Below are 26,614 nucleotides of genomic sequence, written 5' to 3'. Positions count from 1 at the left end.
GAGTATTTCCCCCCAGGAGCTCTGGCTCGTGGCAGTGGTGGTGAGCCAGGGAGAAGGCCAGAGTGGGAAAGGTCCATGTATAGCTGGAGTGGCACTGGGGAGGACACTGCTGAAAAGAAGAAAAATCAGGAAAGGCAGAGGGAGAGCACAAAGGAAACAGAATAACTGGGCAAACTTAAGGGACTTAGGTTGAGATTACATGGAGAAAGTTCCTGGCTGGGGAAGATTTTATGTGATGCTTTCAGAAGTCTGAGAAGACAACCTGGATGGAGACAGCAAAAAGCCAGTGGGAACAGACAGGTTGCCCAGTTCATTTGGAAATTAAAAGGGAAAAAAGGACATATCTAGAGGGACAGGAGTGGGTAATAACAATTAATAATAATTACAGAGTGAATTGCTGAGATGTGCTCACTTCAACTTCAGCACCAGCTGATGGCAATCACTCACAATCTGTACAGCAGGAGCTCCCTGGCAAGAACCACGAACCACAACTTGTAAAAATTATATTTAAAAGCAAACCTTTTGTGCCCCTGGTTCATTCTTATTCCTTAAGCTATCTTTTATTCATTTTGATTTTTAATAGAGCCCCTGGAGAGTTTGAAGCATGTTGTTTCTGGGACAATTGCCCACCAATGTATATGCTTTATAATTCTCTTTATTAAAATCTTTCTTCTTAAGAAACACAAATTGAAACACTTTGCAATCAGTTACACAGATCAGTTAATATTGGTGACAATTCCTACATAATTAAACAAGTACTAACAAATTTCAACTGTTTACAAACCAAAACTTAAATTAACAAGATTATATAAGCTCAATAAATAGTACATCTGGTCCAGTTCAAGTATAATTCAACAAATCACAGCCTTAATCCTTAAATAATAGAAAAAAAAAACCCTGATTATAACCAGCCTAACACTAATTTAGTGTTAAAGCCAATGTGAAACTTTGTCTGATCTAATGGGGCAAATGTTTAATTCTTTAATTTTTTTCTTCAAAGAAAGTAGATTGCAGATTGACATTAAAGACTATTTGAGATTAATAGAGATTTCACAGAGATCAAAAACATTGTCCCTACTATAAAAGTGCAATCTTTGGTTGAGATGTATTGAAATAGCTTTGATATATTAAGGAAGCTCCTTTTTAAATATCAATATTTGTTTGGCTAGACCTGAGCCTGCTTTGTGCTATATATATATATATATACATAAATAAACAGCATGGATTATAGTGATGATGAATTATGCCAACTAAAAAAAGTCAAGATTTTAAATATAATAAAGCAAAAGAAACAACCCATTTTTACACAAGCTGAGGAAGGTAAGGGCCTGCTTACAGCAGAGTTCTTCCTCAGCAAAATAGGTAGTAGAGAGAAGTTGAGGAGTGCCTGTCAGCATTGTATGATGACCTGTTGGAGAGGGAAGGAGATTATCTCTGAGTTCTTGAAGTGCATCAGGCTGAAAACTGATCATGGGCTTCATTAGGACTTAATTGAGACTTGGGATTGCTTTCAGCTGTTGAGGTTTAGGGGAGAAAGGACCTTCTCAGAAGGGGAAGTGCCCATTTGGCACTTTGTTCCCAGATTTTGCAGATTGCTGTTTTGTCAGGATAGAGCCCAAAGAGATGGGGTGTCCAAACCACCTCTGCAAATGTCTGGCTCTGATCACGTCTGCAGGGCTGGGCTCTGCACCTGCATTGCTCACCTGAATCATCTCCCTCCAGAAGAGGAAACTGCACAGGGCAGAGATGCCATCTAGAGCCACCTCCTTCCTCGGTGGCAAGCAAGGGCCTGTAGCTGTGACCCAAACAAGGTGTCTGGAGCCAGGGCATTTCCTACTGAGCCTCGGTCAAGACTCCACCTCTGGAGACTGAAACTTGAATGGCTGGGAACCGAAGGATACCAAGGCCCACTGTATGAAGAAGGGGTTTTGCATTGCTGTGAATAAAGGGAGTGAACCTGGTTCAGAACCAGAGGAGGGGGAAAGTAGTTTTAATCATCTCCTATAAGTCAAAAAATAAGCCCCTGGGTAAACACTCACTTTTATTATTCTTCTGCTGCCAGTCAAAATCTTATGGTTACCTGCTGCATTCCCTGCCTGCCTGTATCCACCTGTTGTCTGTTTTCAGAAAGTGTGATTTAAAGCTCTTTGGCCTGGGAAAGCCTTTGTTGTGGATTTGTGCCTTGCCTATAATAAAGGCAGTGGACCTGTAGCTTCTGCTGCACTACAAATAAAGAATAATAACAGTGATACTTTTCTCATTTGAGGTTACCTGGGGATAAAGTTGCTGGAGGCATATGACTTTGATATACAGTCAGCTATGTCTCACATCCAATTAAGCTTAAACCACGTGGTCTAACAAGCTCCCATTAGGCTGGTGAGAGCCCCAGTTTGATAGCAAGGTTAGCTTCAAAGATTTGATGCTTGCATTTGTAGTGATTTCCTCCCTTGTGTTCAGTTTGTGCTGAAGGGCATGAAGGGAACTTCATATTCAGATGATACATGACCAGCTAGAGAGCTGCACTTTAGAAGACAATTGCACAATCTTTACTGCCATTTTCATCATCTTACAGCCTGCATTACAAGCTCTTGTCCTAATAGCCCTGTGCTCAATTTTCACCGCAATGTGAAAAACAGTCAAAGGAAAACCCAACCCTTGAAGGAAAAATACCTGGTTTGCAATATTGGTGGGTTTTTTCTTCTCCATAGGGGAAAAAAAAAACCACTCCCCACAAAAAATCAACCAAACAAAATCAAAAAAGCCCAACCAAACAAAAAAAAACCCCACACAAACAAACAGCCAACAACAACAACAAAAAACCCAAAAAAACCCTAACCACCAAAACAAAACAAACAAACAAAAAAAAACCAAAAAAAACCCAAAAAACCCCAAACTAGATGTTTTAAATGACAGATGGACACAAGTAGTAACATACTTCAAGCCTGGACAAAGGAGGATTTAGGCTGCAATGTTTTTAATTTCCCCTTGTCGTTTGGTAGGCTCTGAATCTGGGATGCAAAGAATCCCTCAACTTGCAAGAAGCAGGAATTCCAACTATGAAATCTGAACCTACCTCTGGTAAAAATGAGTGGAAAGCACAGGCCATGGAATGGAACAGGACTTCAGGCAACAACATCAGGCATCTCTGAGACATACTGCCTAGCTACAGGGTACTTCAGAGAATGAGCACAGCTATTGGCACAAGACATAACAGAACAAATACTTTGGTGGAAGCAGTTTTGGCAATTTAGCCACTTTGCAATATTGTGCAACATCCCTGTCATTCTTAGGGATAGCTAGAACCTTCTGGGAAACTGTTTCCTCTGCACAACATCTGAACAGGACATCCAGCACCAGCAATTTTTACAGAATGTACTGTGATGGATATTAGAGTCAGACAAAGAACAGAAATGCCTGCAAATCCCCACCTATCCAGATTGCACAGGCATTTTATAAACTCTGGGATCAATCCTGGCAATGGTTTGCATGCATATTCACTTTAGAGCTGATGCCTTGAGAAGGCTGACCTAGAATAGAGGCCAGACAGAGTTAAGAATAAAGTAGGTATTTCTTGAAAGGCCTTAAAGGATACACCTTGGGCAGTACAAGAGCCTGGCCAGGGCTACAGCCAAGATGGACCTAAAAATGGTCACAAAATGGACAACTGGTCACAAGGTCGCACACTTTTATAAGTTTTGGTCCATCTACATATTTGGGTTAATTTTCCAATTACAGCTTCAGATTATGAAGTCCCATCCTTGTAGTTTTCTGCCTTCAGTCCACCATTGTTTGTGCTTTTAGGCCTTAAACTTGTAACTACTGTCCTTGGCATCAAGCTAGAAAAGGAATTGTTTTGTCTACCTACTCTGTGAAGAGAGTTTACTGACACTTAATATGAAGCTCAGAGCTACAAAGTTAGGCAGCACAGAATCTGAAAAATATGAAAGCTAAAACTTAAGGCATTAGTACACAAAGCCCTATTGAAACGAACCAGAAACGTGCACAGTGCATTTCAAAGGGACTTTGCAAAATACTAAGCAACAACTGTGCAGAAACAATAGGTCATAATAATGCCAGAGCTGCTGGTGCATCCTGTGTTCTCAGTGCAGCGCTCCATGAGCCATCAGTTGTTGTATTCACCTTAAAAAATTCAGGGAAATAAAATACAAAAACAATATTAAAAATCTGGCATCTTTCCATAAAAACCAGGAAAAATTCAACGTTGCCAAGCTGAGGAAAAGCAAGCTTTAAAGAAAACAAAAAGACCCCAAAAGCAAGGATCTTGAATAAAATGTCTAAAAGAGACATGGTCCAAACATGTGGCACTTTAAAAAGCCTCTCATGAGAGTTTCAAGTCTGTAAGACTCAAAGTTGGCACCCTTTAGAATTATCAAAAAGAAGAGTTTCAAACAACGGTCCCTGGAGAACACCCTGATCACACCATGGAAAATGCTGAAACTAGAGCAGGCTGGCTGTCAGCACGTGCATCTGAACTGCTCTTGCTGTGCCGGGTTCAGGCTGTGAGATCCCTGGGACAGACTGTGGCTCCCCTGGAATTCACACAACACCGGCAGTATACAGTTCTTGACAACACAAACATTTTGTCATTTCACCAAGCTCTAAGACATGGACATGGGTGCTGATGGGGTTTACTTTATGCCATCTACTCACTAGTTTTAGCAAAATGGCTTTAGATACATATGCAAATTCTACTTCTCACAGGGGCAATGAGTGAAATGGCTGAAGATATTTTAAGCAACATTAAAGCCTATAAATAGTCACAATCTCCTTTCCTTCCAGCGTTCACTGGAGGATGCTGAGTGCTTCTAAGTACTCCACCTGACCTGACATGTTACATCAGAACTAAAACTTTAAGAATCCCTGAGAATTCTGATTTAATCTAGGAAACCACTCCCAGCACACAGAGTGTGAGAAAGAATTGCTCCACTTCTAACAGATATGCCAGCATTGCTTCACCGTGGGAAACAGTTTCAGGCATTTTGGTTTATAATGGCACTCTGGGCATAGATGCATGGAACGTGCTCTTTATTTCCCCTTCTCTGTACAGTGCAAATTGACAATTATATCATAGAAATTTTTTAAAAAAGAAAAAAAAAAGAAAAAAAAGTATCAGCATTCACTCATTACAGCTCTTCCAGTTCATCTGCATCATAGTTTTTTCTTTGCAAAGTGAGGAACAATGCCAGTGTCATCCTGAGGCAGAGGGCTGCCTTCTTCCTTCATTTTCAAGCTCTCTTCTGCAAGCTGGGATAGATACTTCTGCAATCACATAAAAAAACCAAAGCATTGTTATCAAAACTGAAAATATTCAGCATGGGATTCTTTATGCCTCTTCAGAGTTCTAACTCTCCCAGCATCTCAAAAGGTGAGAAAGCACATAGAAGCCAAATTTTGGTGAAAACTCAAGCCAGAAAATATGTCTGTGTCAGGCAAACTACCTGAATACATGCAGAGCCTCAGAAGTTCAGAGACTTAGTGTGTGCCACAGGGGAAACTGGTGACAGAACCAGGAGGACTCCCCATCAGTCTGTGTAACCAGACCTCACCTTTTCTTTACTCCCCAGTGCTACAGGGCAGGAACTAACTCCACTCAGTCAACTGAATTCTGCTAGGAAAGTACTGGAGTATCAGAACATAAAGTGTCAGAGTGTTCATTTAAAGTTTATATCTTTTTAGCATATCCAGTTCAGAAATACACCTTTTGTATGAGAACATTTTGTTTTAAGGGAATAATCACACTCAGTAATAATTAACACAATTTAGCATTTTGGCTAGAGTATTTACATTTCTTGTGTTTCTCTAAGATAAAGCCTTTCACTGCTTCGGGTATTCAGTGAGATTTAAAAGAACAGACATGGCCAGTGAGCCTTTCAGCCTTTTGGCAGTGCCCTTAGTTGGCAGAGCTGCACATAAAATGGATGATGAATGGGTATGGGTCTCAAAATAGTGCTCAAACTATTTATTCAAGGTCAGCAGACATAGAAATGGATGGAAAGAAGCTTCTTCAACAGCAGCTAGTGCAGAGACACCTGGGAAATTCCAACATAATAATGTAGAGGTATTCTTATTAATGACTTACACACATTGCATACATCATAAGCAAGAATAACTGACCTATGCATTATTAGGATTCATAAAACTCCTTTTATAGCTATTTACTCATTCTTATTTATTTTGAAAATTTACTCATTCTGATTTATTTTGAAAAGACCCTTGCACATCACTGCAAAATTTTCTCAACTTGCAGGATTTTCCCAGAGTAGTATACTCTTTGCCATCCATGGGGAAGAGATTTAATGAGAAATGGATGCAAAAATACTAAAGGCTGTTAGAATTGCCACCTTCTCTCAGGTAGATACAAATTTTGAATATAAGAGGTTCATGTGAAAGGTACTCGGCAATGATAATCAATGGACATACCCGTGACAAAGTGATGACTGCACCCTTGTTAGTCTGAATAGAGAGACTGGGCTGTGGAAATTACACAACTCTCAGTTCTTGATCTCTGGGTGCAAAATTCCATGTGGCAAAATGCCAGAGTAAATGTTACAGTAGTATACAGAGATATAGGGGCCATAAAGGCTGGGAGACATGTTCTGTACACCATGAACTGTAATAAATCACTAACACTTGTCCCTGAATCAGATAACCCAAGCTTTTGGAGCTTTTAATAAGCACCGACCAAAATAAGACTGAGTTTTATCCACTGCCTTTAGCTGATATTGCCTGCTATCATGAGTACCACAAACGCCAGATTTGAAGATTCAGATTAATAAATAGCAAAATTGCAGTCAAGCAAAAACTGTGGTTTTTTTCATTTAAATACAAGTTTTGACAAATACTGCATAAAGCCAGTGGAAAACAGGATGCAATAGTGCACTGAGTTGCCAAGGTAGCTCCCACCAGATGAATGGTGACAGCTTTGTGTAGCTGGAGGAAGTGGAGGAAGGGATGGCAAAAATATGGATTTTTTGGATGTGGGAATTACAGTGTATCAGTATATACAACTATCACCTGGGAAAATAATTTATTATGATGAAGAGAATTAAAAATTACAATAAGTCTGCGAGGCTGACAAAGAAACAGCTGATTTTTTTTATCAGTGACTAATGTTATTCAAGGGGCATCATCACAGATGAAATTGACCATTTTGCTTCAAGGCAAAACTGTCATCATATAAACAAGGCTTTTGGAAGAAAATTGGCAAACAAGCTGTTCAGTTTTGCATTCAAATCCAAACACTGAACATATATTTTGGATGTGGCTCAAGGCAATCACATGAGAGACAACAAGTAGCAAATCAGCTATAAAAGATTCAAAGCCATGACACAATTTGGGACACTGTTGTTGTCACTGGATGATGGCATTTGGCATTCAGGAAGGAGAACAGGAACACTGCAGCAGCACTCTCAAAGCTCCACTACAGTCAGAGTCCCTAGTTCTGTATCGGTGGATACACTCGTTAACTTGTATCATCACAGGAGAAGACTCGTATTCCTTGCAGAATTCATAAATGAGCATTATGGCAACTAAAAGGGTTCCAGTAACACAACAGTGACTTGAAATTTCCTAAGTTTCCACTTGAGCAGGCAAAAGTTGGACGAGACATTTACTTCCTGTATTTAGTAAGATAAGAGGTATGGCTCAACAGAACAGCCTGTTTTTATTACTGCATTTGGCAGATTTAATTTTAACAGCTTTTATAGTCTTTGTTCCTTTATCTCAAGTCAATGTTAGATATCTACCACAGTACTCATGGGAAATGTCTTAAGAGGGAGAAAAAGAGGTTGTTTTCACACTAAGTCAGATTTAGTTGGGCCTGTTCTTTATGACTTCAACAAAATAAGTTAGAAAATTGAAAAAAACAAAATGCCTCTTCTTCCCATGGTTAGTTTCCAGGGTCAGGGGCAGGAGTTGCAATTTTTCTTTAGTATGAGTTTCTAAGGGACAGACTTGCATGGGATGCACAGCTTGCACTGAGTGGTGCCACCTCTGGTGAATCCCTCTGGACTTTTTTGTATGAAGCAAAAAAAGGAATGCAAACTGGGCACCTGTTTTTCAAGCTTGCACTTGGAGGGTCCATTATGAGCAAGCATCAAAGCTCTGTGGGAACCCTTTGGAAGCCAGAGGCCTTTGTATGATTACAGCTACGAAACTTCAGGAAAGCCAAGAAAATTCTCCCAGAGAAATTACTTGACTGTGAGCGTCACTAGAAAAGTCAATGCCTATTAGCCAGCTAAAGAAAGAGAGCTATTACTTGAAGAGAAGCAGAGTTACCACATTTACTGTGGGCAGAGGGAAGGAACAGAGAAAGGAGGAGCAGCTCTGCTTTGCTCTGCCATGACTTTTGCTAAGAATATGAGAATGTCAGCACATGTGTGTGTGTGTGTGTGTGTATGTAGTGTACACACCCTGCTCACAGGCAGAGACTGGGGGTGGTAGCCAAGACCATCTCCTCTGAGGATCCCTGAGCACAGGACAGGTAATGCTCAGGCTGTTGTGACTGAGTCTCTCAACCGTGCATCTCAGAAACAATAAAGGCAGGTCTTTGATTGAACTGCAGGCACATGTGGTCTCTGTGTGCTGTTATCAACTGCTGACATGTTTTGTTACATTCTCATGGAGCAACAAGCATTGACATGCTCCTGCATATCCTGATGGAAATTACTCAGCAGTGGTGCTGTGCACACAGGGAGGGGATTTCAGCGGGTCACAGGAAATGCCTCGCAGAGCCCGAATGTCACATGGAGCTGCAAGCTGAAACACGCTGAGAAACCCACATGAATACAGAAAGGGGCCTGACTACACTATCAGATAAATGCCATGTTTAATGTCCTGACATTAAGACATACTAAAGGCTGCTGCTGTGGTCACTCCCAGTGACAGAAACATCTGGGACCCTCTGAAACAGGGAATTAAAGACCTGAATTGCATGCTGTGCTAGTGACAAGGATCAAATGTATATGAGAAGATTAAATTATCAGCTGGCCTCATTTTACCTATGACCCAGAAGCTGATTTCAAGGATCTGAGAGTGAGAAATTAGCAAGCTAATGATTGGAACTACTGAAAAGTTTGCTTACCTGAATTTCACTTCATCTGAATTCTGTCCACACAGTAAGAACCAATTTTTTATTGCATCATCTACCTTACACACAAACTACCCCATGAGCTTGTTGTTCAGAAGCTTTAGGTGTGTTCTTACCTGGAGATTTTTGTAGTGAACAGTACTCCTGCAGTGACTTGTCTTTGCTGTCTCTTCACTTGTATAGAAGAGTCCACAGAGCTTGCAGTAAAACCCAGTTCTAGGCACCACAAATTCCACACCTGTTGAGAAATTCTAAATTACATTAAAATGTCAGTTGAAATCCTACCCCTCCCATAATAAACTTGTTTTCAAAGAAAAAACATGCTACGTAGTTAAATGTTAGGAATAGGAAGACTGAATCCTGGATTCACTCTTCTAATTTCCCTAATTTTGCAATATTGAGCTGCACTTTAAAATCCTGTGCATTGAAAACACACCTTTTCTCTTCTCTCTTAGATACACATGCTTTAAAATCTACCTTCTCATAATATTGACTGGAAACTTCACTCTGTAACCTCAAGGGCTAGAAAGGCAATAATACTTTTTAGCAGTAAATTCATGTTCAAGTTACAGGGATTGCTTTTGAGGATGTATGTCTTTCAGGTATTTTGCTCATAAACAGCATTTACACAGTAAAGCAAATACTTTTGCTTATACTTTTATGGCAAAGACTTTTAAATTACTAAGTATTTTTTCACATGTATTTCATATATAGTCCAAGGAACTTATTTCATCTCATCAGCTGCCTTTTGCCATTCATTTGGAATGAATTAGCAATGATCTAGAATCAAAAGCCTGTTTCTTTCAACAGCTACCCGTCTGTCATATACCCTGTTCCTTCTCTCCTCACATCTGTTCTGAAAAATAAATATAGCAAGTAGCCTTAAAGTGACATCTTGTTGTAAGCCCTGGGTATTGCAGTGGGCGGCCCAACGTACCCAGGGGAATGCTGAGCTCGAAGACGTCCTCTTGTTCCCAGCCTGGTGCAGAGGGCCTTTGTTTAGAGTCTACCTCCGGGTATTCCAGAGATCTCATTTCCAAGAACCTAGAATTTGCTTAACAAATGAATAAATGTATTGAATGAAAACAGTTTATTAAAGAGACATTTGTAAACTTCTTGGGAACACTTTCTGGGTGGATCTATAAATGAAGTAAAATCAGGAAAAAAATGCTTTTCCATTCAAATCAGAGTCCTGTTTAGTGCAACTCCAACAGCTGTACTATGGTGTGCAGTCACTTCGATTTCTCCCAGTAGACCATTTTTCTATTTCTAAGTTAATGTTATGTTTGGAGGGGTTTTTGTATTTTAATCTCTAAATAGAGCTAAATCACACACCTCTGGCAGAAGCATGGCCTGACTGCAGTTTTGTAACCACATGTATTACTGCATGACCCAGTGGTGCAGCTGGGCTGACACAGGGGCTGCTGAGATGCTGGGGGCAACAGGACCTGATGAATACAATTCCCCAAACCAGCCTTTTGTAGGATCCTTGCAGCATCATTACCACCTTCTCCCTGGAGCCACTCTTCTCCCATCCTCACCTCTCCAAGGGATAGTTCCTGCTTTATGGCTTCCAGCCACTAAAAGATTTTGGTTTCTGAATAGTAGGGCTGGGATGGTTGGTCCCTGCTGGCTGACATTAATGGACACAGCAGGAGATTCAAGATGTGGAAACACTGGATTGATTTGCTGAGGCAGATATAGCTAGTCAAAAGAACAGATGCTCTCCCTTATCATGATTTCAATCATAAGAATTACTTTTATTTAAAAATAGAGAAATCTTCTATCACAGAGCCACAAAATTACAGATAAACTGGTCTGATTCCTCTTCTTCAGTCCTAACATCAAAGAATTACCTCACTTACCCTGACAAAATTTCTATTGCATTGCAAATTTTGCCTAGATAAGGGATATATTTTCTTATAAAACAAACATATTTTGCCCAAACCAAACCCTTCCTGTCTTTCAAGTCTGTAGTTCAAAGATCTGCAGTTCCTGGCTATGAGAATGGTTTTTTCTTTACTTATAAATATGTCTATTGCATGATTTAGAAAAAAATTATATAAAATCCTGACTGGTTGGCTTTCAAATTAACTTTAAATCTATCCCAGGATTCTAATACTGCAGCAGAGAACCTGAAAAGCCCCCAGCAAGCTGGTAAACTTTTCTTAAGACACCCAGGACCTTTGCAGCAATTTAAGTCCCACTTAAATTTTCTGTGCTTCTGAGCTGGCAGCTGCATTTGTAGAGGGCCTAGAGCCTTGGAGTGCAGATCCCAGATAACAAGTCCATGTCAGAAACCTGGGAAGCATGAGAGGCCCTGGAGCTTCCAGGCTCCCTGCTGACAAGCTGGAAGCCGAGATGCTGGAAACACTAATAAATATGGTCTTGAGACACCCAGTTCTTTCATCAGCTGGCTGCCCAGGAAGCCCAGGAGAGCCAACTTTGCCCTGCCCAGTCCCATGGCAATGTTATCTCCAAATATGCAAAGTCTGGTGTCTTCAGGCCAATCAGGTAAGTATTAAAAACCAATGAGTTTCAAATCTGGCCTAGAGGAAGAAGTTAGCTCAAAATCAGATGTTCACATGAGATGTTTCCAGCACTGCACTCTCAAAAATCTTCCATTAGCTTCTTTTCACAAGCCCTTGTGCATCACATGGGCTCTGGCAGCAATTAAAAAAGAGCATTTCTGACCAACATACTCAATGTTGCTTTTCACTTCATCTTACTATGAACAGCCCATTTGCTCAAGTATCATTTGACAAGGAACTGAACTGACTTTCAGACCCTCAAGATCCCTCTTTTCCTGACAGCTAAAATATAAATAGGTAGCTATGATTACATTTATTGACATTATCTCACAGCACATCCTATCAGTTATATTAAAGGCAGCATGCAGTAGATAACAGGACATGATAAGACAAGTCCTGGCAAAAGACATGTATTTGCATGAACAGGGACTGAGAAGTAACGATCTGTGTGTGATATCCATGTTAATAATGCTTCAGTACAGTGTGTAAGAATACCCACCTTGTCCAGGAGCCAGCCAGACATTACAGATACTTTTCTGTTGACCTTCTGAGACTGTCACTCATTTCATTGACAATTCAAAATAAATTTAGCAAGGCACTGAAAGACTTCAGCTAAACTCATGTGAACCTTGACATAATAATTATAGCAGCTTATGCCTTTCAGAAAGCTTGCAAGCTGCTTATCATATTTCCTTTACACTATTCATCTAAGAGGCTCTAATGGTTTAGCTTGGCCAAAGGCACTGGGGTTCTTTTACTAAGCTGCTTCAAGGACAAGCCTTGATACTATTAACAACACTTATTCTCGTTAGCAATAAATTTCAGTCTACCCTCAGAGAAAACATTCAAGGCTCTCTGCAGGCTGAAGGGAAAAAAAGCAGTAGTTACCCTTGGCCTCTGGACACTCTTGGCTTCCATGTCTTGTTTCTTCACTAGTGTTTTTAATGAGTGTTTCCGTAACTTCTCTGCTCTCAGCCCCTTGTGATCCCATCTGTTTGTAATCATCTATAAATGTATCAGGGAGCTGAAGAGTCTCTTCTTTCAGATGAACAGAAGGTATATGGTGATCTTCAGGCTCTAAATGAGTGTCAGAGCTCTTATCAATTTTTCCTTCCTTCTGCTGGCAATCAGACTCCTTAGCAGATTGGTCTTCTTTCAATTCCTCTGGCTTCTGTTCAGGGTCCAGATTTAGGCTTGATGCTTCAGTTACAGCATCATCATTATCATCATCCTCATCATCTTCCTGACAGCCACTAGAAGCTGCACTGCCCTTTGCTGTTCTGAAGTTTGTTTCTAAAGCTTTATGGGCAAATTTGTCTTCACTCCTGGTTAAGTGGCTGTGATCGTTTTTCAGTTCTAACACGGTTGACATACGGGGACACATTTCTGAAGCAGCTTTATTTTTTTGATCAACTGAAACTATTTCTTCAAGCTCAGTTATATCAGGCTCCATAATTAAATCATCTTCTCCCACTTCATCTACTGTCACTAATTCCTCCATGTTAGCAAGATACCAGGTCTCACCTTCTATTTCACTTCCACTCTCCCAGTCTCGGTCCTGTCACAAAGATGTAAAACATTTGAGAGATTGGTGATTATAGATCATCACTGTTAAAAAGTGGGCCTTGAAACCAGGAAGAACCTTAATATGGCCATATCTAACTCCTCTTGTATTTTAGTTTCAGAGTGATGTGCCTTGGTGTTGTTATTTTAAACCTTATGGACAAGGACAAAAATTCTCTATTGAATTATCACATCAACTTCCCTTTGTGAAAATTCTGTAACTGCCTTGGGGATTACAATCTCTCCAGTCTCCTGCTTCTTGTTTTTGTGTAAGCAGTAGAGCAAGGCACAATGTGTTACACTTTGTTATGCAATTGATGCAGCTATGTGATCCCCTTCCTCTACCTCCATCTCAGTGTAATGAAAATATACTGAACCCCATTCGAGCTACTGTGGTTTTCACTTTGCTGGACCAGGTCCTTTAAATTCACATGGTGATTGAGAAAACATGGCTTCCTTCTGCAGTCATTTCCTTCCACCAGCAAGATCCCTCTGCCAGGGAATGTGCTGGGAGCCACTAGCCTAAACTTTAGGAAAAAGCAGGTTTACAGTTATACTCCAAGGTACATATATTCTGAAATACCTCATACATGCAGTTACTGAGTTACAGGACTCAGGCACTAATACTGGACTTGAGAAATCTTAGAATTAAAAGGTATATCTTACTTTTAAGACACACTTGCATCTTAGATTTCAACTCCCAGACTCCTTGTGTACACATAATCTATTAATAATCTGTATTCTCCTAATGTTTGGCCATTCCCACACTTCCCCTCCTAGAATCCTAAAACAGCATGAAAACTCTGTGAGCTGGCACTGCTCTTGCCGGGAGATCAGTTTTCTGCAGCAACAGATATCAATATCTTCCATATCTGACCATCAACCCATGACCCTACAGATATGAAGCTGGAGGAATTCCAGGGACATTGCTCTCCCCAATTGCAATGCAGCAGTAGGGGTGCTCTAAAGGCATTATTTAATTAAAACCAGAAACAATCAGGAGACTGCTATCTATAGTTCATAAGGCCAGAGTTCTAAAAAGCATTCATCATAGTCCCCTCTTTCCCCACTAACTGACCACATCTCCTATTTTTGGGCACGGTTTGCAAAGTTACCCAGTTCACTTGGGCATACATTCCTCACAGCTGCCACTGCCAAGTGCTATGTATGTGAAGCAATGTACATGAGCAAAGAGTAACTAAAAAAAGAGTTCTGGAGACTTCAGGAAAAGCTGTCCCTTAAAGCAGAGGTCAGGATAAGGCAAGTTAATTTAGACAACCTCCTTCCCCAAGCCCTTTATGTGTTTTTTCATAAGGGGTTAATATTTCATTTGGGAGAACATGCTACCAAACCTGGGGTTTCAATTATTTTCTCAAAGAAGCTACACCAAGAATGTGTCACCAACCTTCTCTTTCCTTGTGTTTTCCAGAATCTCTCCAGATTCTTTTTCTTGTATATTATCTGAAGGTGAGCTCTTCACTGGAACTTGCTCCTCTTTTTCAAGCTAAAATAAATACATATAGACGTATAGCAACACACAGTGGTGCTCTAGTATGTTTCTATGCTGGGTTTAAAGAAGCAAAGTCACTCACAAGGTCACATTCTTTATTTCTAAAGTTTATGCAAGTCAACTAGGCTGTGGGAAAAGACCCAACAATAAATTCCATTAGCAGAGCTGCACAAATACGAATTAAGAAAAAGAATTTTAAACAAAGTTAGAGGTGTAATTTATATCACAGAATTGGCTAAAAGACAGGTGGGGGAGAATGTCAATTCACTAAAATTTCCAGCCTCCACTCTTATGTTCTCTACCCACATTTGTTATGTTGGCTCAGATGCGGTAAGGAGAGCAGCAGTGTTAAAACTCTGCAGAAGACCTCAACTGTTTTGTTTATTGACATAGGATCCATTGAAAATGGAATTGGTGGTACAGTTCATATTTTAGAAGAACAAAACCACAGTACTACCTGGTATTTAGTAAAAGAGGGACAAAGCAAAAGTGAGTTCAAGACATACAAAACTATTTCTTACTATAAAAATAAATTACTAGCAATAGTCCCCAGAGAGGCATGTCTTTAGCAAAGCCTCTGTAAAATAACTTGGAAAACATGCAGAGGAGTGTGATTTAGGATGTGGTCTGACATTTCTCTCTGACATCTCCTCCCAAGGAACCATACATCATAATAAAATACCAGCCAAAGGAGAAAGATGATAAAATGTACAAACATGCTTATCTATGGCATGAGGCAGTGCTGCTGCTGGTTACAGACTAGCGAGTTACAAATATAGGAAATTCCACCAACTTAGCCCCACATGAAAAGAAGGTCAACTGGAAACAACCAACAAAGACACAAGAGATGGAGCCCTGGTCAGCCAAGCAGCTCTGCAGCCCCTTGTGCCAAGAGCCCTGGGGGTGGATGGCAGCAGCTATCCCTGGGGGACTCCAGGGGCGGCAAGGTGGCCAAGAGCCAGTAACCAGATCCCCAAGGGGTGGGGATGTCAGTATGGGCTGTACTGAGACTGAGCAAATGAGGCATCTGGATGCGTTCCCCCTCCACTTTTTCCCAGTGGAGAATCAAACCCACAAACATTGCCACTACACCACTGGAAGTATTTTTCCAGAGACTGCATAATTTTATAGGTGAGCTGATTCAGTGGCTTCTGTCACAGGAAGAGATTTCTGCCAGAACATTGAAGGGAGTGGTGTGAATTATCCCTGCCACAGCTGAGGGTAGGGACACATGACTAGTAGAAATAATTGCTCTGTTATCCAGAAAGAAACATTTCTCATTAAAAGTTAATTCACTATTTTGAAAGTATAGCAACCACTTCCCTGTATAAATACTGTGCAGCTCTGTATTACTTAATTTCCAGCTAACTCAGTTCTCCTCACTGGCAGTGGAAGCAGGTGATGGATGCAGAAAGAGCAGCTATGGGGCATTCTGCACAGAGTTAGCAGGACAACAATTGCCTCTTCACACACTGTCTGCATGCAAATAGCAGACTGTCACTTGATTTTGTTTCCAGTTCTCTGTCCCTGTCTCCTCATTTGTTACCCAAAGGTTCTATGCTAGAACACAGAATGATGATGTCCATATACCCAACACCATGACAGTGAAATAGATCTGCATGGTCTGGGTAAAAACACGGGCAAGACGACTTCTCAAGACTTCCTCTATGACTACATTCCCTCATTTTATCATGGAAAAACACTTCATATTGCTGGCACCTACAACAAATTCTTTAAGATATTTCAGAAAATATATTACTTCAGCATTTATACTTCTTACATAAACTTTTAGATCTCTATTTACCTCGTTCTCAGTAGGTTTGGTTTCCTTCACATCACTGCCTTCAACAGTAGCATCTTCTTGGTCTTTTTCAGTTTTCTTCACCTTATTCTTATCGCTTTGTTTTTGCCTGGAGCCCTCAGATGCTTTGCTGTGCTTCTGTTCAGCTGCCTCCTCCCTGGCAGTGTCCTTGCTATAAGAATGCCTGTGTTCCCTTATCTTTGCCTCTTCCTTTCTCTTAGACCTCCCAGATAAATCCTGCAGCTGCCTCTGAAACTTCTCAGATTTTGACTTAGAGGATTTTCGGTAATAGTCATCTTCCCTGTTCTTGTAGCCAGATAAAGGGTGAAGGGACCCAGGGGAACCAGTCCTTAAGTATTTTTCTCGGTGTCCTCTGCCTCCTTCAAGCTGTTCATCCAAATCAAACTTATCCAGTTGTCGGGAATAATGTTTCCTCTCGTGTACCCACGTATCAGTCCTGTCTCTCTTCTCATCCCCATTTTCTCGCCATTCTCTGTTATCTCTTTCCTCTTCCCGTCGAGAATAGGGGGACTGATCCCATGCCTCTCTCCCATTTCCCCAGTCGGTCCTGCCGGTCCCCAACGGGCTGTGTGGTGAACTGCAGGAAGTGAAGCTGGGCGTGTGGGATCGAGGTGACAGTGAGCGGCTTATGGGGCTGCGGGAACGGGGCCTCTCAGTGCCATACCTGCTGCAGGGGGAAAAGGCAGCTGTAACTGGCTGACCCACTGTTGTCTACCAATTCTTGTACACTGGAAGCTCATGGGGACTGCCCTGGGGACTGCGAACCTGAGACCCCAGGCCTTTCACAGACATGCACTGCACAGCTGCAAACAGTGAACAGGAGAAAAGGCAGTGTCATAGCCACAGAGCTTAACTAAATCCCCACAGAACTGTCAAGAATATATTCATTCATTCTTAAAAGCGTCTCATAGGGGTTTAGCATTAAAAGCCCCATAATATGTTAATACCTTTACAATGACCCTAATGTGTGTACCCTTAATACTCACTCAGCTAGGGCATCTCTGACACAAAAGTGACAAAGGCCACCTGTTTAAAAGAGATGTTTTAGGACTGTGATTCCTCTCCAATTTTGCTGAAAGTTCCAGAAGTCAGAGAGATCAGAAATGTACCCAAATACATTTTAATCTGAACTGCCTCCTTCCCATTTGGCCTCAAAGCATCCCCAGCCTTTATGCTTTTCACTCAACAGGAAGGAGAGTAGAATAGCTTCATTTTTGTGTGCTTCACATTTCAGATATATTTTCTGAGGCATAAACAGTAAGAAAGAGGTATTTTCTTAACATGCACAGTTTCAGTTGGATTTCATCATACAGACCCCTGTACCTGCTATTGAACTATATAAAAATATATACTATTTTATTAGTGAAATCTGAATTAGGAAAGTCAATGAAATAAGAAAGGGAAGCACAGATAATTCTTCTACCTGTAGGTTTACAGACTTCCAATTCCAAACTTTGGAGAAACTTTACCTGTCCACTTCACGTAGCAGGTCCCTCTCCCTCTGTGAGTGGATGTCCTGGATTATAGCAGCCACATTCTTACCTGGTCTCTAATAAAAACAAAGACATTTTTTAGCATGTGGCTCTATTCTCCAAGCTGATACAGGTGATTTGTCCTTCAAGAAACAGTATCTGTGCTTCATTCAATTACACTTTCTATTTCAATTACAATTTCTATAACTAGAAATATTTAGTTTCAGTGCTGTGGTTACACTCTCTTTTGCAGTTGCCTCTCAGCAGCACGATCAAAGCAGTAAAATGATACAAACGGAAAATCTGCTCCATTACGTTGTAGCACTCTCTCTTCATACTTGGCTGCTCTAACAGGCTTTGAAAACTAGCTTGCTCTCAAACCTTCTTACACAGTCACTACAGAGCATTTCCTAGGAACTGGATCTAAGAGGAAACAAAGCACACAATTTTTCTGATACAGAATCAAGTATGTATAGCAGCTTATCTCTGATCCTCTAGGTATGAGCTACCTTCTCTTGATCTCAGAGTCACTCATTCTGGAGTATAGCTCTCAAGGACTATGTTTAGACAAGGAGAGCTTCAGACAAGCTAAGTGCAAGATGTATACTGGGGTGTCAATTACCCCTAGGTAGGATGCTCTACACAGGCCAGAGTGCCTCAAACACGGAGCACACACAGATGAGCAACATAATCATGCAGGAACTCAGCAGTTTGTAGCAGTATATAGCTCATGCATATTTCCCTCTTCATATTTTTATTTGTTTCCTTTCTTGTGCAAAGCAAAATAATTCCATGACCTGAAAAACTGAAAAACATTGGAGAAGCAGAAAAATCTTCCTGGAATCTAGGCAAGCTATCACATTCTCCTGGGTAACTCCTGCCTCTCTGTCAAGGTGCACAATCTCTACCACCTAATATCTGAACCCCTCCCTGTACCACATGAGGAAAGTCTGCCCTGATTTATGAACTTTTGGCAACTCCTTTTAAGTCCCCTGGAACTAGTATACACATACAGGAGTGAAAGAGGCTTTTCCAAAGGTCAAGTCAGACCATCCAAGTTCCTCTATTTTTTTCCCCCCAAAAGCTCATAAAAGGACCCTTAACATTAAATTGGAACATTACAGAGCTGTTCTATAAAATAACTTTGTACTGTGTTAGGTAATACAATATGAAGCTTTTAAGCTCTGCATTGCCAGTTCTGGTCCAAGTCACCATGAAATAAAATTACTGTCTTAACATTATATGGCAGTATATAAGCCTCTATAAATATTTTCACAAGAGCAACAATCTTTGGACATCACTCAAGCATCCACAACAGAAGCGTCACACACTCTACAGAAAATCTAAATAATATTACTCTGTTTTGACTTTATTTTAAAAGAAAAAAAAATAAAAGATCTTGCTTTATAACCTAGGTCATTCACAAGAAATAAAAATAAATCAGCATGCTGTTTAGTCCCGTTACCATTGCTTGGTGTCAAGACTGTGTTATGGCTCAAGCATGCATGCAGTGAAAAAAGCATTGTTCTGGGCTTAACGCCTGACTAAAAGGATAGAACCATCTGATTCTTGGTGACATGTTGTATCTTACATATGGCTGTCTTTTAGACCTTTGTTAGACCAAGCAATGTAGGGAGCCTGCTCACAAAGAAGCTCAGAAGGGATTTCTGAAATAATGGTATGAAAGGATCAGAGAAAATGTGGTCTCTTCCAAGAGTTACAATTTAGAGTAAGAGCAAGCAGCTAAGTGTAAAAGATAGATAATATAGACTCAATAATTTATCTTTATTTCTTTTTCCATAATAGTAAAGCATTAGTTAGAAATCAGTAATCAGCAAGAATATTTTTAAATTTATTCTCTAGATCTGCCATGGAAACTCACATAATTTGATCAGGAATGACCATCTTACCTTCAGCTGCAACTCCTTGTATCTTTTAGACATCCTAATAAGTAACTTGTCATCATTTATCATAGCAGGTTTTTCTTTGTAGTATTGTACCATGGCTTGGGCTGCTTCACTGTAAGCCATTTCCAGAAAGGCCTAGCACAAATGGAGAGAACTTTACAATCTATTGCATAATTAAAAGTACAAAGTATAAGAGAGAACAGGCAGCACAATAAATTTTCTCTGGATTCTTCTCATGCAAAATATCTTGACAGTACAAAACTGGGTAGCTTTCCAGCCTGAAGCTGAAGTGATAACACTCAGCCAATTTCTCAGTCTTTATTTAACTGCAAATAATGGTTTTAAACCAGCTGTTAAAGCCAATATGTGACCTTAAAAGTTCAGTTAAAAACTAAATGGCTGGTATCTAATATTTCTTGACCGGCAGTGTTCAAGGCCAGACTGGATGGGACTCTGAGCAACCTCTTTCTAGTGGAAGGTGTCCCTGCCCATGGCAGGGGGTTAGAACTAGATGGTCTTTAAGGTCCTTTCCAATCCAAACCATTCTATGATTCTGTGATTTTTAAACATTACAATCTCAAACATTTTCCACTGGCATGGAATCTACATCCATCTATTTTGTGTTCTGCAGGAATGTGAGTGAAGATATTCTATTCTTACCAGCTTAAATCACTGGTACACTTAGGCTACTTAGGGTAGACTTAAGCTACTATAAAGAACAGGAGAAGTCTGAAAGTAACCCTAGCAAATGGCTGCGAGAAGGCAGGAAGTAATTGACTCAAAAAAAAAATAGTTTGACTTAAAAAAAGTACAGTTTTACAACACTTTTTCGTTGAGATTGTTGGGATTTTTAAACAAGAATTTGTTTAGATGTGGTCATGTCTATGTCCTCATCTAATTCAGTGACGACCAACTTTTTTTTTTACTTTAAGAGTGGTTTTCATATATTTAAGTTTCTATTACTAAATAAGATGTTCCCCCCAAATACTCTATCTTCATATTTATGTCTTCATATCTTTATGTCTTTATGCCAATAGATGTCAACACTGGTAACCCCAAATGTACAGTACCTGGTTAGTAGATTTCATGAGGATATAGTTGGTGACCTTCCCAAATGGGAGGCCCAGGTTAATGACATCATTCTCTGTGCAGCTTCCCTCGGGGAGGTTGCAAATGTGAACAACTCGACCCTGTGTAGATTTCCTCTGGGGAAACTGGGGAAAAAAATCCAACTCAAACCAATGTTTTTATCTTAGATATTCTATCCATTCAATAACATCTGACATTTCTGAAAAAAAATTAAATTAAATGAAACAAGTTTCAAAGGAATCTCTGTCCCTGGACTTTGCAAAGTCCAGAGAGGATTTCTAGAAAAGACTGTCTTCCTAAGAGGCTCCACCATATTCCTGCAAAAACTAACTGCTCACTGCAGTCCTTGCTGGATTTATGTATATTAGAAACAAGTTTAGGTGACTACATGGGTGTTCAGGATAGCAGGGACTGAATTTAAATCCTTCTTCATGGAACACACCATGGGCCAGGGGTAAAAGTGACCCCTCTTAACTTGTGAGAGGACACACAGCTGTACCTGGGGTTAGAAAACCTGCTAATGTCCCCTCTCACTGCAACAACATATGGGAGGAGGGACTCCCTCCTGGGGGCACAATAAGCAGTGGACAGTGAGGACATGCAGAGAGCCAGAGCTCCCAAACTGGGCTGGCACAGTCACAGAGCACTGGAGTGGCGATTACTTCCCAAGGGAAGTCTATTTTGGAGTGCTGGGGCAGTTCCGAAAGAGCCTCCCATCTCCCTGGCATGGAAAGCAGGCTCTACACTCCCTGTGCAAAAGGCATCAGGGTACAGCCAGAGAGAAAGTTAATTTACCATAGCTAATGACAAGCAAAATATCAATCACATAGGATTAAATCTTTCCGAACCATCTCTATGTTTATGACCTCTGCATTAGGATTTTACTGAAGAAGTAACTCTACCTTCAGTTAAAATTGTACCATTCAAAGGAAGATGCAAATCATGTAATCTTGTGGGATCAAGTTCACCAGAGCCATCACAAATGTTTGGCTTGTCAGCAAGTTCACAAGTTACAGAGCTAATGTTATCTTATTTACACCTCCATCCTGTCGCCTTCCCTCCAGACTTCACCACTTAACCATTTGTGTATTTTTGCTGCATTAGGACCCTGCATTACACAGTGATCTGCTACTTAGCTTGCATCTCACAGAGCCCACCCAGGTGCACAAGGTAAGTCAAAGAAGTGCAAAAGTTCAGAAGTAAGGTATTTTTTCTGGCAGAAAAATAACAAAGGCCTGATCCTGAAAAAAAGATGAAGCAACTCAACTCCAGTTGAACATAAAATGTAGTGATGTCTGCACGCATCTGGCAAGGCAGCACATAGCACAGAAAAGAAAAACACTACTACAGCTAGAGGAAAAGGAAACATCAAATGCTATCCCAGTGTAAGAACACCCCAGGTCACCAGTCATCTTCTGTTTGTTTCATTAGATCTGTTAAAAGATGGTATGTAAGAGTCTATTGGACTAGAAAGGCTCAGCTCTTTCTTGCCTTGGCTCCAGAGGCCACATTCCCACACACAGCCCTCAAGTACATTAAATCAAACAACTGTAAGATGTTGCCACTTCCCCTCAATTGGCAACGGCTTAAATTAAAATGCTATGCCATAAACCTGCTGCAGTTCTTGATTAAGAAGTGGTCACATACTCATGCCAGAAGTCAACAGGCTGTAGCAGTAATATTGCCAGCTGATTGCAGTTAAACTGGATCCATTCATTAAACAGAGCTGTAAATCACGGCCAGAAAAGGAATATACACCTTCTGTATCTAGAATCAGGAAGTCAGAGGAGCTGTTGCATGCCAGGTGTTTAATTTTCAATAAGAATCAAAGTTAACTTTCTTGGCAACCAATGTCTACCATGGGTTACAAATACACCTGCATGGCTATTAAATAAAGAAATCTAAAAAAAATTATGCACGGCAGCAAAATGCACCTCATATTATTTATAATATTATTTCACCCATCCAATTTGGTGTTTTTTTATTACAGCTGTTTTCTTACATTTGTTGTTGTTGTTTCTTGTTTTTCAAATTATTTTCCCTATCTTGAGCTTCACATGAAATTTTTCTAAAGATAGTAAGAAACTGTCAGTCTCATCCCTCCAGTGCTAATGGCTCTCCACGCCCAAGTGAAGACTGGTAGCACTTGCCTTTTACAGAGGGATAGAGTTATTTGCAGATGGACAGCACAGAGCAAGCTCTTCCAGAAATCTGAACACTTTGTTTATGATTACATGCAGGGTCAAGTGTAATCTCCTACTGCTCAGTTAAATGGCAGCAGCTTAGCTGAAAGTGAATACTACCGTGCAAAGGTGTAATAAATTATGAGCCACCTGGGTTGCAGAGTGAATGACAGCTGGCAAACTCAGTCTTAACACCTCTAATATAGCTCCCTGTTCATCCAATAGCCTTCTGAAGAAAAAAAAGGGATTTACAGCATCCAGGAAAATCAAAGTTATTCTTTCTTTAATGTCTCAAAATACTGCAGGTCATTCAGAAGGAGGACTTCTTCAGGCAGCTTAAATGATAAACAGTGACAGATTCTAAAGAAAAATGACACTGGTATTAGCAGTAATTTCATTTGTTGTGAAGTTGACAGACATGATGAAAAGGAACATTCCAGTGCACCCACTGCTAGTCCACCTCTGACCTTAGAGGCAGCTGTCATGAGCAGCTCTGCTCTTTGCTTGCCTGCACTCACAGTGTCTGTGACAGGCAGAAGCTGAAACCCCTTGAAGTAACCTCTTGCACAGTAAAACTGTGCAGTAGGAAATGGGTTGGATCAAGGAAATCTGGGTGACCTTTCTTCAAGCAGTGCCTGATGTGAACTGGAGTATCACAGGGACACAACTCAGCCTGGCTTTTCAGAATGTCTGAGACTGCATCAGGAGAGATATATACATAAAAGTTAACAAGGTGAAAACTTGAACCCTTGGATTACTGCTGCTATTCCATGAACGCCCTAACATAAGTCCTTGGTGTGTCCAGTTCTAGTTGTAGCTTTCTGATATGTGATGTGTTTCATTTTAACTCTAACAACTTTGGATTTTCATTATGAATATGGTTTGCTTTTATTTGCCTTTTTTTTCCCTTCTAAAATATTTCTGCTTTGTCAGTGTAAGAACCCCTTTTAACATTGATTCTTTTTTCTGGCATTTTTGATTATAGAGATAGGAATTCAAGTGTGCATTAGAGCAGTATAACTGCAGGCCTGTGTTGAATGCAGGGCAGGGACTGATAAACCTAAAGCATGGAAGGCTCCACATCAAAGCAAACTTGCTGAAAGGCTACCAGTGACAGCATGGGATATAAATACTACACTTAAATAAACTAAGGAAAAGTTAGTCCAGTATAATGAACTGATATGGGACCTCCAGGTGAATAACACTGAAGCTGCAGCCACTGTCTTTGCCTCTATTGCTACCTGGGAGAAGGACCTCAGCATGAGAGAGGCAGAGAGCAATTATACTACAAATAAATAACCAGAGAGACAAAAGGTTGCTTAATGGGGTTAATACTGAAGGTAACTGAAAACTAATCCAAATCTTCATTCCAAGATGACATTGACCTTCCTGGGTCAAAAAGACTCGGACAATGGAGGGGGAAAAGTCAATGGAAAGCACACACAAATCTATTTACCCACTTCCCCAGATAACTCTGACAAGCAAACAACTTTTAGTACTGGAAAAGAACAAAGCAAAACAGAAACTACAATGAAGTTCATATTTGGTCAAAATCAAAAGCATAAAAAAACATACAGAGAAGTTGAAATAACAGAGTGAACATTTAGATTATTGTCTAAAATAAAGCCTTCGAGGTTTTCATTCCAGTAAGCAGAAGTGGCTTCTACAAGGATCTCAACACAGACATCAATTTGTTTAGGTACTCACTCTTACCCCTGATGAAGGAGAAGAAAATGTAGGACCTGGCTGGCCAAAGGATCTTGCTGGTGTAGCGATAAAAGATGCACCAACATTTGGCGGATAATCTAAATAATGGATTACACACATTTCATTAAAATCTTGGCTCATACTAATTGCATTAATGTGCTCGGTAAGAAATGCCCCATTTACATAGTAAATAATTTCATAGTCTTTAGACCAAATTATACACTGTTATTGTTGTACTATGAAAACAAGTTATTGTTTGAAAGAAAAATAAATTCATATTTTAAAGGGCACTGTATTGGCTTTCATTCTTTTTTGTGCACTACTCAAAATTTTTCCTTGGAAACTTCTATCACATTTCATTTTAAAATGCAGTTCTCCTCAGAGACTGATTTCCCCTTCAATTAAAAAAAGTGTTTTTAACTATTGCACATACAACCATTCACCTTCAATACTAGATGGATTGAAAACTGCTGCATTATTTGGTGATAAATGCAATGTTCCATCTGCTGAGCTTAACATACACCGGATACCAGTGCTGGAAAAGAAAGAAAAGAACTTTAGGAACATTAATGATATGCCAAAAATATTAAAGCTTAATTTTTAGGCAGTAAATTCCCAGCAGAAAACCACTGAAGTAAGGGATACTCTGTTAGCAATTCAGTTTGAAGAATTCACTTTAAAATAATACTTACTTATCTGAAAAAGCCATACATTTTTGGATGTGAAGACTTCCCTTAATGTGCTGATCCCAGTCCTGTGTTGAAACAAAGAGATGATGAACACAAGAAAAATCCTGAGATAAATTTACAAAAGATTATTCCTCCATTCAGTTTACCTTATTCTAAAAGCAATGCTGAGATGCTGAAGATTAAACCATGTGATGTCAGAGCCAAGCACACACTTTCTACCAATGCATTTACTGATTCGTTATTTGAATGTTAAATTATCAGTTTACAAAAGGAAACCTCCTCTGTATTAGCTTTTAAATTCAGTATATTTCTAGTAATGAAGTTATTTCACTGTTGCTGAAGACCTCATCCTGCAAGCTGCTAAGCACCCCTCAACTCCTTCAATGTCCATAAAGAAGGTGTTTAGTATACAGGACAACCAGGACAGTACTTACTATTTCACTAGATCAGCAACATTTGTCGAAGTACATTTAGCTATTTACATTTCTATGATCCAGTTGAGGCAGTGCATTAGACACCCAACTAACATATCCCCTGAAACTCACTGCAATGGCATTCCTCCTGCCCTTTTTAAGCGTTTAATGAAAAAAAGAAATGCCCAGCATGCCCTGAACAGGGGTTACTTCAGCTCATCCCCGCAAGCTGCAGTAACCAAAGGAAAACATTTTGCAAGCAGTTGCTAAAAGAATAAAAGGTAAATATGAAAGCAAATATATTCAATTATCCCAAATCCCCAAGGTGTGTAGGGATCAGGTATTATTGAATTTTTTGGCAATTTTTCTTCCTACGTACATGCTGTTATAATTTTATTGTCAGGCCACCAGCAGCATAAGAACACATGTCTTTTTGGTTAGGTGCTGGTCCTGTGATGTGACAGAAAAGGTCATGAGGACTTGTTGAGCAGGGCTCACCATGAGGCCAGAACAACCATGGATGGCTGTGGGGCTCAGAGGGCCACTTAAGTGGCCTTCTCCAGACCTGACCTATATAACATGATGTACAACACACTGCCTGGGAAACTGGGAAGCTGTT

The 26,614-nt window shown here is 40.2% G+C and overlaps 1 protein-coding gene across 9 annotated transcripts in view; it reads right to left on the bottom strand.

Annotated features, from left to right (window-relative positions):
• Positions 1 to 659: 659 nt before the first annotated feature.
• Positions 660 to 26,614, bottom strand: part of RBM20 (RNA binding motif protein 20) — a 113,165-nt gene continuing 87,210 nt past the window's right edge. For 4 of the 9 annotated variants that reach the window (XM_088059669.1, XM_088059663.1, XM_088059668.1 and 1 more), the window contains exons 3-14: positions 25,586 to 25,647; positions 25,337 to 25,428; positions 24,894 to 24,991; positions 20,985 to 21,128; positions 19,918 to 20,049; positions 18,005 to 18,084; positions 16,518 to 17,202; positions 14,609 to 14,707; positions 12,529 to 13,198; positions 10,047 to 10,163; positions 9,226 to 9,347; positions 660 to 5,280 (exon numbers count right to left, since the gene is read on the bottom strand). In XM_088059669.1, coding sequence (XP_087915795.1) covers positions 5,170 to 5,280; positions 9,226 to 9,347; positions 10,047 to 10,163; positions 12,529 to 13,198; positions 14,609 to 14,707; positions 16,518 to 17,202; positions 18,005 to 18,084; positions 19,918 to 20,049; positions 20,985 to 21,128; positions 24,894 to 24,991; positions 25,337 to 25,428; positions 25,586 to 25,647 — 2,412 coding nt within the window. In that variant the 3' untranslated portion in view covers positions 660 to 5,169. The remainder of the gene's footprint in view (positions 5,281 to 9,225; positions 9,348 to 10,046; positions 10,164 to 12,528; positions 13,199 to 14,608; positions 14,708 to 16,517; positions 17,203 to 18,004; positions 18,085 to 19,917; positions 20,050 to 20,984; positions 21,129 to 24,893; positions 24,992 to 25,336; positions 25,429 to 25,585; positions 25,648 to 26,614) is intronic. The other 5 variants (XM_088059670.1, XM_088059664.1, XM_088059665.1 and 2 more) reach the window with 5 other exon arrangements.

Source organism: Pseudopodoces humilis, chromosome 9 (assembly GCF_049639895.1).
Source record: "Pseudopodoces humilis isolate 2021_Gansu_Grassland_sample_001 chromosome 9, ASM4963989v1, whole genome shotgun sequence".
Lineage (NCBI taxonomy): Eukaryota > Metazoa > Chordata > Aves > Passeriformes > Paridae > Pseudopodoces > Pseudopodoces humilis.
Note: the sequence above shows the minus strand (reverse complement) of the source record. Positions and strands in the feature narration are given on the sequence as shown.